A 17,900-nucleotide genomic window follows, 5' to 3' on the forward strand; every position below is an offset into this window, starting at 1 on the left:
TAAAAAAGTAAAAAAAAAAAGAACTCAAAACATGTCACCTTTTGGCAACTCTGCTGTAAACTCAGAAGACTTTTTTCTTGTAAATATTTTATTTATTATACATTTTACATTTAATGTAATCATTGCACTCCTTTTTTCAGTTGGGAACATATATAACACGTTATATAACACCAGGTAGAGAAGCTCACATTTTTATAGGTACTTATTTGGGTTTTCCACTTTCATAAATGAACTTTTTAATGTTGTCATTTATCCAGTCGCTGAAGGCCGACACACGCGTGAACACGGAGGGTTTCTTGTCCTTGATGCAGCCTTGTGGTCCGAAGCTGACGATGCCATGAACCTCCCATTTTGTGGGGGTTCCGGCAGCTTTGCAGGCAAATGGACCACCGGAGTCACCCTAAAGTGAAATCAAACATTGAATTAAAAAAGATACATATTTTATATATTAACAGTGGTATTTGCAATATTAGAGTTATCTCTTCTCCCCACAGGTCACTGTTCTTTTGACCCCCAAAAAATGGCTCACCTGGCAGGCAGATTTGAGTTCATCAGGGGATTCATATCCAGCACAGATCATAGAAGGTCTCAGTGTGTCCCACCAATATGCAGGTTTACTGCAAGTCTTAAAGTCCACGATTGGAAGAGCTGCCTGGTTCAACTTCTCTGCTACCTTTGGGATCAGGTTTCCTAATAAGAAGACAGATTAATTTAATTGGAAAGTACGTTTTTGTTTAAATTAAAGCTCTGTTATTTTGAGGCAAACAAACCTTTCTCGTCTCCCCAGCCAGTGACAAAACACGGAGTGCCGGCTGCCATCACATCTCCAGATTTGGGCATACAAATCGGACTGATCTCCCTCGTCATTTTAACCGGCGTTACCAGATGGACCAATGCGACGTCGTTGGTAATGTCCGTTTTGTCCTGCTCATAGACGAATCCCTCATGCTTGATTATCTTGTCCACAATGTAGCAAGCTTCAGCAGGGGGAACATCCATGGATGAGTTCATGAAGTGCTTCCCCAAACACATGCGCCAGAATGAGGGTTGGTTCAAAGGCCTGGAGGGAGTAGGATATTGTCTTTTAATCATTAATCCCTTGATAAATGTAATAATATAGACATATCCACCATCAGTATCATCTACACTTGACCAGACTGTTCTAGATAGATTGACTTTATTAACGCCTCTGGAGATCTCCCTCGGGAAATTGGGTTTGCAAGTATGAAGAACATGGATCAAAATAAAGAACATAGTTCAAAATAAAGAACATAGGTCACGCAAGAAAAGGATACAAAGCAAAAGTATACAAAGAATAACATAATAATAGAATACATTATACTTTCACTCCACTTATGCGCCCAGATTCAGAATTATACAGGCTAATAGCACGAGGAATTAATGAGTCACTGAGTCTATTAGTGTTGCTAAATCTACTACTGGATTGAAGGATAACTGAGTGGTTGGGTCGATGGATGGAGGGATGAGTGGGTTAATAGATGGATGGTTAGTGTGGTAGTAGATGGACGCTTCTTCTGATGAATGAATGAAAACACTTTATGTTTGGGATTTCTGAAAAATAGATCTTTGAATGTTCCCCCTACATTTTACAAAATGTAACTGCATTTATTGTATTATAGTTAAACATAGTTCCTATTGGTTTACTCTCGCAGAAACAAAGAAAATCTTCTGCCAAACTTTTTTCTTTTTTTTTCAATTGTATACTTACACCATGAAGCAGTGAGCAGCAGAGAGGATCCATTCTGGATGAATCAAAGATCCTCCACAACCATGCATGTACGGAATGGGATTCATTGGACTGGCCTGCGAAGGAAAAGAAAAAACGGGTGAAAAAAAACAAAAAAGAAACATTCGACACATTGTTAGCGACTCTAACGGTAACAAGCGTACCTGCATGGAAACTTGCCAAGGCCAAGAATGAGGAATGGCTTCTTCTCCATTGACCACTCTAGCAGACCCTGTTTTCGGTTTCACTGCCGGGTTTCCACAATCTTTTGGCCAACCTTCAAATAGACATAGTTGTGAATAATTTCTACTGGGATATATTTTTCTCATAAGCTACAAGCAACCATAAAGTAAACTAAATTGAATTCATGGATATTTAAGATATCGCTTTAGTTTAAAAAATATATATTTTCTAAGATTACAGTAAGCAGTAGTGAAGTTTTTTTCTTGAGAGCCCGTGCTGTGTCTCAAATCGCATACTTCTCTTAGTATACTAGAAGTTAGTATGCATCAGGATAGTGTACATACTAACTAGTACGCAATTTCTCCACAGATAGTACGTCTCAAATCAAACTCTGCTGCTACACACTAACAGGAAATGACGCGACAGCTTCTTCTTCTACTTCTATTTAACGATGTTGCAACCAGCTGTTTGAACGCTATCGCCACCTGCTGGCAGCACGTTTTACAAGTTTCGAAAAAGAAATAAAGAAGAAATATGAGAATCGAAATTTTCGCAAGATATTTAAGCTGGTATCAGCACCGAAGACGTGTCATCCTTCTACTGCTGCTGAAAATGTACCTGTAAGTATATGCATACACAACGTAACTTCTGTTTAAAACATCACTAAGATGGAGCCGTTTAGGGTGGTTAGTGTCCATCGAACCAAACTCAGTTTTGTGGGCGTTTTAGTACGACAATTTAGTGTGCATGGCGCAATAAATATCGCATACTAAGAATTGAGACGCACTTAGGCACTAAAAATACTAACTTTGAGTATGCAAGTATGCGATTTGAGACACAGCACCGGTCCGAAAAGGCCGATCTTAACTTAAAACATTTGACAATATCGACTGTGAAACCCATCTTTAGGTCTCCTTATGAAGAGCAGTGCTCTAATTTCTTCCTCCAACAAAGGTTTTTCAACAAAGGAAATCCCCAATATTGTTGTTCTAGGAATATGAAACATTGTCACCTGTAAAAAAATGTTAATTTGCATACAAAGTCCTGACACCACTCACTGATAGTTATGTTGTCCCAGGGATTTGTGGGAGCTGGGGCCAAAGTTGGAATGACGACGCCATCAGTGGTCCAGTAACCACGGAATCCCATTTGCTGGTTTGCCTGATTGCTAAGAAAGCGTATGACCACTGTGGAGCCTGAGATCAGTATTCGGGGAGGAGGCGCAAATCCACAAAAACGACCTGGAAAAAAAAAAGAAAATACTCATTAAAGATTTATTGATCTATTGTGTTGGAGTGGGGGGTTTAAATAAAATATAATATTTGACCTGCTGAGGCCATGGTTTCTCCGTTAAAGACCTCTACATGGTCCACACAGTTTCCCAACACGTTCACTGCCTGCAGCTCAAAGTGAGTGAAGACCACGTGGATGTTTTTAGCCGATGGGATGTTTATCCGCCACGTGCAGACCGACAGAGCATCGTAATCTTTGGGCCAGTTAGGAGTTGTTAATTCGCCATTCGGCGAGCTGAAGCTTCCTCCACAGGTTGCTGAGGGGAAGAGACAACATCGTGATCAAAAGAGAACACGACGTTGGAAGAAAACTGGGAAAGTTTTTTTTTTTCATACCCTCTGAAGGATCCACTGCCCTCCAGGTTGCAGCAAATCCTGAATCCACGACTCTGTCGTTGGAAGTGAAACGGATATTCAGAGTTTCTCCATCGCTGACCAGGTCTTTTGGAATTTCGTTTCCACAAAGGACGCCTGAAAAAAAGGTGTTACATTTGACAATTTCTTAACTTGTACCATCAGCTTCAAGTTCACATACCAAGCGATCCTGTTTTGTCCGAGATCTGCATCTTGTCGTTTAAGCACATCTCACTGCTCTCCACTGAGAAGTTCTGAAAACGGAGATGGACCAATTTGCCGGCGGGCACCTTGATGTTCCACTGACAGCGAGCTTTGTTGCTGTAACTCCCGGGGTAACCCATAGAGGACAAAGAACCCGAGGTACCAGTCAAATCCTTCATCCCGCCACAGCCAGATGCTACAAACAAATAGATGGATTTAATGTGGAAACTTTCTTTAAATGCATGAAAGATTTTGAGAGCAGATGTGCATCATACACTTCTCGTTGTAGATGTCCCTGCGGATTATATTCTGTATCCAGGGGAGGTAGGCAGAGGACCGTGTAAAGACAGATGGCTTCTTGTCCATGATGCATCCAATTGGGCCAAAACTCGTTATTCCATGAACTTCCCAAGGTGAAGTAGGGGTGTCTTGGCAAACAAGGGGGCCACCAGAATCCCCCTATTCAAGTCAAAAATAGGAAACACCTTAACTTACTCTATAACTTAAACAGAAACATTTTTTATATTTAAGTGATAGATAATGTTTTCCGCTCACCCTCATGTCGACAAAAGGTTGGGATTAATTTCAAAGTAATCTTTTACATTTCTGCCTATAACTCCAAAAAGGAAGTCTGTATTATGGTCGTGAACAGAGCTCAATTTTCTTTACACTTAAACATCCAAATACCTCTATACAGCTCGTCTATAATGTCCCTCTTGTCTATATTTTAAGGTCATTTATAGCAGAAGCTAAAAGGCTAATAATTCCAACCCTTAGTCGACATGAAGCTGCTTAGATAATGAATGGAACTTGAATTCAGGTTTACGCTAATTTACACTGTGGTGTTTTACCTGGCAAACGGACTTGAGCTCATCGGGAAGGGTATAACCGCAACAGATCATGGATGTTTTGACCTGGAACCACCAGTAGTCCATCCTCTTGCAGGTGTCAAAGGGAACAACAGGTAGAGCTACCTGGTTCAGAGCCTCGGCCACTTTGGCATTCATTGAATCCCCTGGTAATGAGAGCGAAAACAAATAAAGTACAATATAAATTTGTTTAAATGTGGTGTTAAAAAACCCCAAATGTAGTTCAAAGACATTTTCAAATTTTCACCTGTCTCATCTCCCCAGCCTGTAGCGTAGCATTTCTTCCCCCCGGGCAGGACTTCCTCTTCAGAGGGGAGGCAGGCGTAAGAAATCTCATTACTAGGAGTCACTTCTCCATCAAGCCTGATCAAGGCAATGTCGAACTCCACTGTGGGAACAGTGGGGTACTTGAAGCCCTCGTGGCGATAGATTGCAGAGACATTTAAGCAGCGCTCGCTGGCCTCTGTGTAGGTCAAATTGTGTTTGCCAAAACACATGCGCCAGCGCTGGAGCTCATCAGCATAGCTGGGGAGGAAATATGCAGGATCAATGCACATAATTGTGTCTGCGATAAACCATCTGCTGTATAAAAATCAAGAAAAATGGAACAATATATCTACCAAAAAACATTCATTACAAATATCAGATTTAAAATAGATTAGTAATTCTTGTCTAAATCAATACACAATCAAATAGGAGCAGCTGGAATCCTTATGTTCATGCATATATTACACCACTTGAATGTGAACTTATATGCAAAGCATATGTCAATTGAGTTTATAGACTTACTTGATGAAGCAGTGGGCTGCAGTCAGAACCCAATTCTTGTGAATAAGTGTCGCGCCACACGTGTGGAAAAAGGTTGGTTCAGGACGACTAGCTGGCCAGACCTAAAGGAATTAAATAGAAATGTAAAAAAGAAATCAATACTACTACTTAGAATTAGAAGTATAAGTACAAGCATTAAATAATTAGTTGAATTAGTAGTATAAGTATTGGCATTTAAGTAGTAGTAGAATTAGGAGTATAAGTATAAGAATTAAAGTGGTAGTAGAATTAGTAGTTTAAGTATAAGCCTTAAAGTAGTAGTAGAATACGTAGTATAAGTATAAGCATTAAAGTAGGAGTAGAATACGTAGTAGAAGTATAAGCATTAAAGTAGGAGTATAATTAGTAGTATAAGTATAAGCATTAAAGTAGTAGTAGAATTAGTAGTATGAGTACAACCAGTTAAAGTAGTAGTATAATTAGTAGTATAAGTATAAGCATTAAAGTAGTAGTAGAATTAGCAGTATAAGCATTCAAGTAGTTGTAGAATTAGAAGTATGAGTATAAGCATTAAAGTAGGAGTAGAATTAGTAGTATAAGTATAAGCATTAAAGTAGTAGTAGAATTAGTAAGTAAGTAAGTAAGTAATATTTATTTATATAGCGCTTTTCGAGACCAGGGTCACAAAGCGCTTAAACAATCAAAACAATACTCAAAAAAGTACATACTTTAAAGATCAAGATAATACTAGTATGAGTACAAGCAGTTAAAGTAGTAGTATAAGTATAAGCATTAAAGTAGTAGTATAATTAGTTGTATAAGCATTAAATTAGTAGAAGAATTAGTAGTATAAGCATTAAAGTAGTAGTAGAATTAGTAGTATAAGTATAAATAAACCTTACAGTCCAGACACCATCATACCTGCATTGAAACCTGCCAGGGCCACGAGTGAGGTTTGGCTGGCTCGCCGTTGACGATACGGGTCATAACAGCCGGTGGAATTGCAGGTTTGCCACAGGTAGTGGGCCATTCTAAAGGATAAAATACCAACATATTTTAAAAGGTATTTAAATCTATTTAAACTACAAAACAGAAAGGCAGTAGCAATAGTTAGACCTACAAATGATGCTTGGAAGCTACATAAATAGATATGACGTTATCGATCCCTTTGGGAAATTCCTTTGGGAAATTAAGTGTGTCCAAGCATCAAGTAACCGTCTGTACAACAGAGAATGCCATTGTTTATTGAAACAATAGGTGTTTTTAGTACCGGGTTGTTTTGACCTGAAGTGGATTCCTGTGCTGTGTCTCAAATCGCACTGCACTGGCGGTTTGTATGCATCAGGATAGTGTACGTACTAACTAGTACTCAAAATCTCGACAGATTTAGTATATCTTAAATCAAACACTGCGGCTATGCACTAACCGGAAATTACGCGACAGCTTCTTCTTCTACTACTATTTAACCATGATTGCAGCCAGCTGTAAGAACACTATCGACACCCGCTGGCAGCACGTTTTACAAGTTTGGATCAGGAAATCTGAGAACGAAGCAACAAAGACCTGTCATCCTTCTACGCTCTCCTCGCTCTTTGCGCTTGATGGATCTACTGACTCCTTTAAGAAACATCTTAAGACGTTTCTATTTGTTCAGGCTTTTCCTTGATTTTCTGGAACTCCAGTGTTGTTCTCAGTATTATCTTGATCTTTAAAGTGTATATACTTTTTTGAGTATTGTTTTGTTTGTTTAAGCGCTTTGTGACCCTGGTCTGGAAAAGCGCTATATAAATAAATATTACTTACTTACTTACTTCTACTGCTGGCTCAAAATGCACCTGTATATATATATATCTATATATAGATATATATATATACAGTATATATATATATATATATATATATTTACAACGTCACTGAGATGGCAGCTGTTTAGAGTAGAAAGTGTCCATCGATCCATACTCAGTTTTGTGGGCGTTTTAGTACGACAAATTTAGTGTGCATGCCGCACTACATTTCGCATGTAAGAATTGAGATGCACTCATGCACTACAAATAGTTTAAGTACGCAAGTATGCGATTTGAGACAGAGCTCTGCGGTGTGTCCCAAAATTGCGCACTTCTGCACTTACACTTATATATAATATTTTGAGTTCACAGGTGCGCCCCGATGTGCAGTGTGCGAAAATGTAGTGCTCAATTGGCACACTCAAACAGCCAGAAAATGTGTGGATCGATGGACACTTTCCACCCTTAACGGCCGCCATCTTAGGGACGTCAGTGGCGCTAAACGGAAGCTACGTCACTGACGACGCGTCTTCGGAGCAGATACCAGCGTAAATGTCTCGAAAAAACACACATTTTACAACAAAACAACAGTATAAATTAATTAGCATTAAGTAATAACAAATTGAAACACAACTTAAGAACTTGTTTCAATTGGAGAAAGCCAATGTCTGGTTGCGATCAGTGTTAAAAAAGTAGTAGAAGAAGAAGCTGTCGAGTCATTTCCGATGAGTGTGTAGCGAGATCTGAGTACTGCACAAGTAAGTGCACGGTCTTACAGTGTACTGTAAAGCAGGCGCTTAGCAAACATCTTATGAATATTTATGAATATTTATGCCGGACTGAACCACTTGTGTTATCTAATGGTGGGTCGCCATTTCCCGGTCACATCTGAATTAAGGCCTCCCCCACGCTGGAGGAAGTGTAGAAATTAAGTGAACTGGGACTTTAAAGCTGTGAACTTGTCAGTGTTTTTTATGTTACCGATGTGTTGATGGAGCTTCGTAGAGCAGTGTACTTTTTTCAGTTTTCATTAAAACTCGCTAATAGAAGAGCTTAACAGCAAGAAGTGTCATCTAGTGGGTTCTTCAAATGACACACATCACCTGTAAAGAGACTCTTAAGAGGATAAAGTTTTAGGTCATTTTTAGGTCTTTATGGATGGCTTACCGATTTCCATCTCGTCCCAAGGGTTTGGTGGAGTTGGCGCTTCAGTCGGGGCGGGGAGGCTAGGGTCAGTACTCCAATACGCCCTAAAGCCTTTAGCCTCTGTGAACAAGTCTGTGTGGAACCGTATCACCATCCTATTGCCTTTGCTCTGAATAGCAGCAGGGATTTTGGTGCCACAAAAAGGACCTGAGCCAGAAGAATCATTTCATTGACGTGTCGTTTCTTTTCATCGGTACATGTCTTACCATGCTTCTGATTTAAGTTGCCGGTTAAAGAGTTGATGTCGTAAACGACGATGTTGTCGAAGCATTTGGACGACAGGAAGTCCTTCCCCTCCAGGTCGAAGTGGGTGAACTTCAGCTGGATTTTCTTCCCCAAAGGCACGGCGATGTTCCACATGCACTCGCTGTTGGCTTTATAGTTCATCGGCCAGTTCGTCGACTTGATCACACCGGTTTGCTCTTTGGACGAGAATCCACATCCCTGGATTTCTAAAAACAGTGACAATAAAAAAATAGTGTATTGACTTTTTATGATTGTACCTTTATTATTATGAGATTATTATTAACTTTAATATGCAAAAAAATATACTGCGAAAGGTTATCTATGTAATTTTTGCTGACTGTAAATCTTTATTATCAATTATTTAAACACATTTGAGTCACGACTGATCGCCACGTGTCAGGATGTCAGTAAAGATAACTGTGCGTACACGTGCAACAGGTAGATTGATAACAACACGTTGAGTTACTGAAGCGGTTTCACCTTCACGCATATTACCTGCAATATCTTCAGCATACACAGCTTCCCACCTGACAGAGAATCCGCGATCTGTCAGTCGACCATCTGACATGAAGGTAATGGTCACTGTGTCGGTGGCACTGACCACCGTCGGAGGAAGGAAGTAACCACAGTGTGTCCCTTAAAAAAACAAGAAACAGAATAAATCAACGTCACGTTTAAGGGAGACAACTTAAAGAAAGCTGCAAACAAGCTGTTGCGTGTGCTAGTTAGGGCTGTAGACTCGCAGCAAAACTGTTCTCCATCTGAATCCATTTGTGATTTTAATGCTGTGCCTGTATGATCTGATGATGATTGACTGGTTAGCCCTCGGCACTCCGTTTTCCTCTCGCAGACCAAAAACATACAGAGGTTAATTCATTTTTCTTAAATGCCGATAGCGTGGGAATGCCATATCTTTTTTCCAAGTAAATCAGATAAGAACCCTTGCCCCACAAGGAAAGTGTACTCATAAATAAACAGTTTACTACCGGAATAGCAGAGACATTTAGGCAGCTGATTAATTTTTTATCTTTTTTTAACCTAAATGAAGTTGAATATCTTCAAGATGGGACCAGTAAACATCTGGTTCCATTTATCTTTTGCAGGATTTGTTCCGCAGCGTCAGATCACCTGCTGTTCCATTAATGCTAAAATGCTACAAATGTTTGCTGAGCATTTAGTTAAAATAAAAGTAGGGCATTGTGTTAAAAGTTAAAAAAAAAAGAATCTTAGTAGAGCTCTCCGCTCTCTGATTGCTTTTTAAATTATTGATATGTTGGTTTGATTTGGAGTTCAGATTAAGATTTTTGATAACATAACACTTAAATGTTTCTTAAAGCGTGTGCACGGAACCATCAGTAGATTCTGATCCATAGACCTCAGAGTCCGAGCTGGGGTGTAAGGCTGGATCAGATCACTGTAAAAGGTCTAACCATGAATAGATCTGAAAGTAAGAACCAGAATTTTTAAATTGATCCTGAAAGAAACTGGCAGCCAGTGAAAAGTTTTAAGGATCAGGGAAATGTGAGTTCTTCTACTAGAGCGGCTCAGAATTCTCGCTGCAGAGTTTAGTATTAATTTTATCCTAATCAACAAACAGTCCAAATAGTTTTGGTTTCTAATAAAACAAATATTTGTTTTAGAAATTCAATGTTTTCTTTTCTCTCTGTTAGTCACATGGTTCACACAGGAGTTGGAACCACTTGATTCATAACCATTGTTTGAAGAAAAGAAAGCTGCTCTAGTCATTGATTATATGAGTGTATATCCAGCCATAAAGAAATACCATAATATTCAGGGATATAAAAGAAAAAGCTTTGGGATTTGTTACCTTTCCTCTTCTTATCGACACCTTAAGTGCAACACACTCGCTCTGTATCAGTCGGCTGTTATGAAACTACTGATAACAAATCTCTTTTTTGCAACCAGGGAGACAATCTATAAGTGATCGTCTCCTATTATCCACTTGAGCGGGCCACGGCCGGGCTGATGGAGCTTTATCTACTGCTGATTCTCAAGGACTAAAATGCTGATGTTCACGTTGATGGGTTGTGATGATGGGAGCATTGAAGGAGTGATGAAGAGCAAATTGAAAGAAAGATACCTTATGTTTTTGCGTGATTGCGTCGATGCACGGTATAAAATAGGTGGATGATGGATAGGAAACCAAAGAGGGTTAAAGTGTTAGTGTAACCTTCAAGGTTGAATCTAATTGCTGAGTGTTTCTGGGCAGTTTGTACCTTTGTTCTCTGGCTGATGAAAAAATAGACTTTAAACATACAGTACAATCGGTAGACGGTAGCTAGTACTAGTAAACCAGCAGTCATTTAGCAACACTGTGTAGCAATGTTTTCAAGCAAACGTTTATGATGTTTAAAAATGTAAATATACCTAAATGTTAATTCTATATCAAAATATTAAGTCGAAATGTTTCTGTTTTTTTTTTTTCTCTATTGATACTGTAATAGAAAGTGCACTCAAAATAATCAGTTATAGTTTAATTTATTAGCCAGTTGTGATGTCATCTTTCACAGTGGGACACGTTCGAAAAAAGGAGGGTCCAAATCTTCACTTTACAAACTTTACATTTAAGATGGATTAAAATAGTCGGAGGTTATTTTGATATTTTGTTTAAGATTTAGGTCAAACATTTAGGTTTAAGTTTCATTTGTATTTACATTATTGGTGCATTTATTTGCATTCTTTCAAATATAAGAAATGATATATGTAACTGGAATAAATCAAGTCTGTTTTGTTTGATCCAGATATCCACAAAGATCCAGTGCAGAATATAGTGACTTAAATAAATAGATTGTCAACCATTTATGGAGGTTATTAGAGTGTCTAACAGGATTATCTGGATTATCTAGAGAATTTTAACAATTTTATAGTTGGCCTAAAGCATACATTTCTTAATTCCAATCTCAGATTACAGTTTTTTTTTCGAGCTCAAGTCCATAACGTCTGCCACAAAATCAAGATCACATATCCTGACAACTGGAATGTCGTCTGATGTAAATAGTCTTGAATAATATGAAGCGGACCTTGAACATCCAAAGACGATTTCAAGCTATAGATCGACATATCGTGTGAGGTTTAACCAAGTGTATGGAGACATCTTGTTCTAACCACAGGGCTAATGGATCAACCAACTCACAACTGTTACATTTACAATTCACACCATCCTGTCCAATGCCTATCGCCAAGAGTTATGTCAAAGAAGACGAAGAAAAAAAAAAAAGCATTCGATCCTCACCTAGTGTGCTGTAACGATCTGAGATGATCAGTTTGTCCTCCTTGCATAGTCCTGTCTCCCCAGGGATGGCCAAGTCGGTGAACTGGAGCTTCACCAGGAAGCCTTTGGTCACTGTTATCTTCCATGTGATGTTCTGATGAGCAGGGTAGGCATTGGGGAATCCCTCGGAATGGATCTCTCCTTTGCGACCGGTGATGATAATAGGCCCGCTGCCTCCTGTTTAACCAGATACTTTCATTTAATCGCCAAGTAAAGCAATGACTTGCTGGTAAAAAAAAAGACGTTGCATTTATCTTTATTTCTTGGTTGGAGAGACAGATTCATAATCTGAATTAAGCACATGAGTGGATTTGGTTCCAAGGTAACCAATGTCAATGGAGATTCCATAAACACTATCTTTTTCTATTGCAATAGTGTAGTGAGGCTGGTGGAACAGTCCAAAACAAGACACATTAAAATTCATTTCTGTCATAGAAAAAGACGCTCACCAATGGTCGTAGAGGTGGTGGGTAGTGTTGTGTTTGAGGTTGTGGTTGGTGTTTTGGTTGTGGTTGGTGTTGTGGTTGTGGGCGTAACAATGGGAGGGAGGCTGGACTTTTGATAGGTTGCTGTGAATCCTTTGGAAGTCAAGCTGCTGTCGGATTTGAAGCGGACGATCATTGTGTTGGTGTCGGACAATAGTTGCTTCGGCACGGATCCGCCGCAGAGTTTACCTGAAATAAATCTAACATTTCAGCAATCGGAAATAAAAAAACAAAGTGAAGAAATATATGGTCAAAATTGGAATATTGTAAGTGCTATTGCTACAACTTTGTAGTTATATTAAAGAGATCAGTTGAAAATTGGTCGTGCAAATTAAGCTAAAATGTTCTCACCCAAGAGAGAGGAGCCACCATAGATCTGAACAAAGTCTCCACAGACTTCTGGAACCAGGTCGAAAGAGGTGAAGGTCAGCCGAACCTGTTCGCCATCAGGAACCGTGATCTTCCACTTTTGTGAAACACAAAAAAAAGTTAGAATATATATATATATATTTTTTAATTCAAATTAGACCCATCCATCCATCAACTGTCTGTTATCCTGGGCTGAGCAGAGGACTTCGCTCTTCCTAGAAACACCGTCTGTCTCTTCTCACAGAGCCCAGTGCCAAGTGTTTCAGGACAAAGAGTGACCAGGGTCTGTCCTGAGGTCTCCTCCCAGTTCTTTATCAGGCCAGGAACGACCCCAGAAGGACACAGGAAGCTTTCTAAAAAGGGTTCTCTCAATTGTGAGGAGCAGTGGTACCGAACTTCAATCTAAAGTAGAGTCTGGACGTCTGTTCTTTGTGTCACAAAGTCTCTGACCTTAAGTAATTGTAACAACATAGATGCACCGGTTAATGGACAGATTTGTCTTTTGGCTCAGCTCTTTTGAGGATACTGAACCAATCCTTGACGCTGTTGGCTCATGGTCCACCTTTCTTCTTTCACCTTTCACTCCTGATGAAGAGTGAAATTACATTTGTTGTGTTCACCTTAAAGTATTGTGTGAATAGTAAAGGCTTTTTTTTTTTTTTACTTCTTCTACTCCTTCTATTACAACTACTAACTCTACTACTTATTTTACTCCCACTACTTCTACTACAAATTCTCCTCCAACTACTACTACTTATTCTACTACTACTACTACTTCTTCTTCTACTACGACTACTAGTTCAACTACTTATTCTACTCCCACTATTACTACTTATTCTACTACTTCTTCTAAACCCACTACTACTACTTTATCTATTTCTACTACTAATTATACTACTTATTCAAATCCTACAGCTACTTCTTCAACTTCTACTACTAGTTCTACTACTACTTCTACTCCCAATACTACTATTTCTTCTACTTCTACTACTAGTTCTACTACTACTTCTACTCCCACTACTACTACTTCATCTACTTCTACTACTTCATCTACTTCTACTACTACTACTAGTTCTACTACTCATTCTAATTCTACTACTTCATCTACTTCTATTACTTCTACTACTACTACTAATTCTACTACTTATTTTACTCCCACTAATACTACTTTTTTATTATTCTACTTAAAATTCTACTCCCACTTCTACTTATTCTACTATTACTTCTTATTCTACTACTTATTCTACTACTTTTTTCTTGTTCTACCATTCTTCTTTTATTGGTTTTTCAGGAACCTTTTTCAGTTTATTTCAATGTTTTCACATCAGTCTTTTTTTTCTTTTAGCCATCATTTCAACTCTGTCCACTCATTTTTCCTTATAGTTTCAATCATTTCAGTTTCCAGATTCAGCAGATTCAGCATTCACACTGCATTTTCTTCTCTTAATTGCAATTTGCTTCCAATTTGATTTCTATTCAATTCATTTTTTCTCAAAGAATTGAGAATTTAAACTGAAATCCAAATTTAAAAATATATATATTTATTTAATACATTCAGCCAAAAAAACCCTTAAAATTTTAGCTTTGATTTTGGTCAAACAAGAATATTAAAGTTAACATTTTGTGCATCATCATGCAGCAGTTAAACAGTTGAAACATTGTGAAATATGAAATCAACAAATCAGTTAAACACAAAACTATAAATCATCTCAGCAACAAGAGAGGTTGAACCAACTAGAACACATGCATAATAATCAATCCCTTATGGTGAGAGCCTGAAGCTCAGGGAAAGCAACATGAATAAATAATGCAGAGTAAGTAATGCCAATACACACAGTATGAAAACAGGGTCACTCACATCAAACCAGAAATCATATTCACATTAAAACCTCATATCAGAGAGATGAGGCCTTAACTGATGGAAACATCTTGAACGAGTGAAGTAGAACCAGCATCTATTTGTGATGCAATATTAGTCACATTTTTAATTGTTTTAGACTGGGGTTCAAGGATATTCTCTAGAACATGTTATCGGTTCAGCACAAACCTGGTACAAAGCTCCGTTCTTGTAGCTGTTCTCTGGAAAGCCAGGGGTCATCAGACTCCCCTGGTCACCTTGAAGAAAGCCACCGGCCCCGGCTATTTCTGGCAGTGGGGATAAAGAGCTTTTCAGTTTGCCACACAACTCAAGGATGCACGCGGTACAACTCTGCTCTCATTTCCCATTTCCATCTCCCCGCTTAATCCAGCACCAATCACACTTTGTAAGTCAATCACAGTTGAAGAGGAAGAGGATGTGATTGCTTGCATTTATGTGTTACTGGCCCACCTGCTGTGCTTTCAGGAGACACCGCTTTGAAAACCGCCTTGAATCCTTGGTCAGTTTTCCTGTCGTTGGTGTCGAAGAAGATCGTCAGGTGATTCGTCAGCGAGACGATTGGTTGGGGTTTGTTGTAGCCGCAATATTTGCCTGTAAAGAACGTATGTCTAAATGATCTTCACTTATTATACGTTTCTCCAGCAAATCTTTTCAAGCTCTAAATCTATAGATGACGATACATTACATTACATAAACTTTATTGATCCCTCTGGAGGTCTCCTTCGGGAAATTTGTTTTACACATACGATAAATTCGATAAATGAAATAAGAACAAGAACAAAGCGCAAAAAAAAAAAGCGCAAAATGAAACAAATTTAAAGATAAAGAACATAGATCAAAGGAAAGAAAAAAGAAAAAGTACGAAGATTAACATGGAATATCATCTTTTCACTACACTCCTGCCTCCAGACTCAATCTAATAACACGAGGAGTCCCTGAGTCTATTAGTGTTGCATCATGGGAGGAGCATTCGTGCACTCCATCTGCTTCATCTATACATGGTGCCCTCGATAATAACCACTTTAGTTTTTAGATAAATAGAAATTCTACAGACAAAGTCAGTGCTTTTGGACATTCCATGTTTCCGTCTTTGTCTGTTATTCACATGGTACACACAGGAGTTTCTATTAAATATATAATTCTATCGTATATCTAATTAAAACATGTTTTATGTGTTACCAATTATCCCCAGGGAATCCCGTAGGGTGATGAAGTCAGCGCTGCAAAGATCGGTGTCTTCTAAAGCAAACTCTTCAAACCACAAGGAGATGACCTGCAATAGAAGAATCCATAGTAGTTGGTATTAAATCCACATGTGACGCAGCCCCAAACTCGAGGACAAGTGCATGGCCCAGATCGGAGAAAGAGTTTATTTGCTCCTACAGGCATTTGGGGAAAACTGTGGAAAATGGAAGAGTCAAGGTGGCCATCTGTCAGAGAAGCTGCTATGTTTCTTCACAGCCGTCCTCTAGTCCTGGTGTCACTTGTGGGAGAACTGATAAATTAGTTTGGACAAAGAACTGAGACAACTTAAAGACATCCCAATAAATCAGATTACACATTTAAGTGATTTTTGTCAATTGATGGAATTAATCTCCTTTTTTTTATTCTTACCTAACAGTTGAACAGATGCATTTAATAATACACTTAAGAGGGAATAATGTTGTGTTGTTCTGTCTAAATCAGTTGTGTTAAACTGAAAAACACAACTGAACCAAAAGCATTTGGTAGTCTAAGTTGCGAGCCAATTAAATTTATATATATATATATATATTTTACTTTATAGAAGGTATGATTTTGATATTGTCTTTTCAATTTGTCTTCACTATTTCTGTCTTTGTCCTCCTTGAGCAAACAAATTCATAATCTGCCTCTTATCTTATCTTAAACACTGGCCTCTTTATAGGTTTGAATCTGCTTGACCAGGCTGTTTGCGGGTTGCTAGTGTTCTGCTGGTGAAAATTGTGGTCTCTTTAGTACCTTGTCTGGGTCCACAGTGATCTGCCAAGAGCAGCTCTTGCCGTTGTCATAGCTGTTCGGGTAATTCCAGCTGTTGAAGGTACCCGTCTCTCCAGACAGCTCCTGGGGTCCTCCACAGCCGGAGTCCAAACCTTAAATACAATTAAAAGAATGGCTCAGATCAGTGCATCATTGCTCTTTATTGCTGTATGTACATCAACTCTGGTTAGCAACATTAATCCAATGATTCTTACTGCGTCAATCACATGTTCCTAATGTGGCTGATCTCAAGTCTTGAATGCAATTTCTAATAAAAATCCACTACAATATTTTACTCGTACATTTTGTGGCTATAACAAGGACACGGTTTTTCAAGTTAAATAATCTTTTTAGTCGTTAGATCAGGTCTGTGAAACCACCCCGTAACACATTATAGAATCAGTTAAAATGACATCTTTATTTTATTAACTGTAATGGAAGGTCAATGATGTTTTAAACGCAAAGCTACCCTTGCTAGCTTAGCTTATTTACCACCCCGTAGCAGTTTGTATCGGTGTATATTTTAAGGATTGTTATCTGAAATAATTTCTAGCATCAAATTGAAGAAAATAGAGGAAATAAATGGGTCCTTGATTAATTTAATGCTAACTGTAACAAAGTGGTAAATATTGATAAATACGCTCTTGGATCACAATATAAAAGAATATTTTTTATATAATATACCTGTATATAATACTATCTATCAGTCAGGATGTGTGTGGGATGGACCGCATGTCTCTTTACTAGTCTTAATGCAATGCGACAGTTGATAATAGTTAACTATAACTCATTTTTTTTTACACTTTACTCACCTTCATTGGAATTGAAAGCATCTTTTTCAACAAAGTAAACAACCACCATTCCAATGCAGACGCCGGTTATCGCCACAAAAAGGAAAATCAGGCATTTTTCCAAAGTGCTCATGCCTTTGGACGGACGACGTCCCTTTTCGAAATCCATCGAGCTCAACGTGGAGAAGGCTCAGCAGACTGTGTCGTCCGCACTCATTCAGCGGAAATTAACCGACCAAAGGACGTCCCAGGTGTACTTTGCCAGGTGGACCTTGAGTCTCCACATAATTAATGGTGCCTGTGATAAGATATATTTGCTGATACTCGCAGGTTACTTATTGAAATTGACAGTGTTGTGAAAATGTGAGTCATAAAGTGCAAGTTACCGATGACACGGAGGATAATAATGGCGATAACACAGCGTATTTACAGT

At 38.6% G+C, this 17,900-nt stretch overlaps 1 protein-coding gene across 1 annotated transcript; it reads right to left on the reverse strand.

Moving 5' to 3' along the window:
- Nucleotides 1-202: 202 nt before the first annotated feature.
- On the reverse strand, nucleotides 203-17,636 carry LOC148089501 (ovochymase-2). Its single transcript, XM_087786804.1, has 25 exons — nucleotides 17,489-17,636; nucleotides 16,659-16,789; nucleotides 15,858-15,951; nucleotides 15,129-15,269; nucleotides 14,847-14,944; nucleotides 12,782-12,896; nucleotides 12,395-12,619; nucleotides 11,907-12,122; nucleotides 9,149-9,289; nucleotides 8,614-8,859; nucleotides 8,369-8,554; nucleotides 6,339-6,448; nucleotides 5,439-5,539; nucleotides 4,897-5,174; nucleotides 4,632-4,795; nucleotides 4,056-4,239; nucleotides 3,758-3,976; nucleotides 3,559-3,693; nucleotides 3,258-3,479; nucleotides 2,989-3,171; nucleotides 1,912-2,024; nucleotides 1,730-1,824; nucleotides 771-1,060; nucleotides 530-690; nucleotides 203-400 (listed from the first exon to the last, which is right to left on the reverse strand). The coding sequence occupies exons 1-25, from the start codon at nucleotides 17,634-17,636 to the stop codon at nucleotides 203-205; spliced, it is 4,194 nt and encodes a 1,397-aa protein (XP_087642930.1).
- Between the last annotated feature and the right edge of the window lie 264 nt (nucleotides 17,637-17,900).

The sequence above is a fragment of the Callionymus lyra genome, chromosome 1 (assembly GCF_982586985.1).
Source record: "Callionymus lyra chromosome 1, fCalLyr1.hap1.1, whole genome shotgun sequence".
Taxonomy (NCBI): domain Eukaryota; kingdom Metazoa; phylum Chordata; class Actinopteri; order Syngnathiformes; family Callionymidae; genus Callionymus; species Callionymus lyra.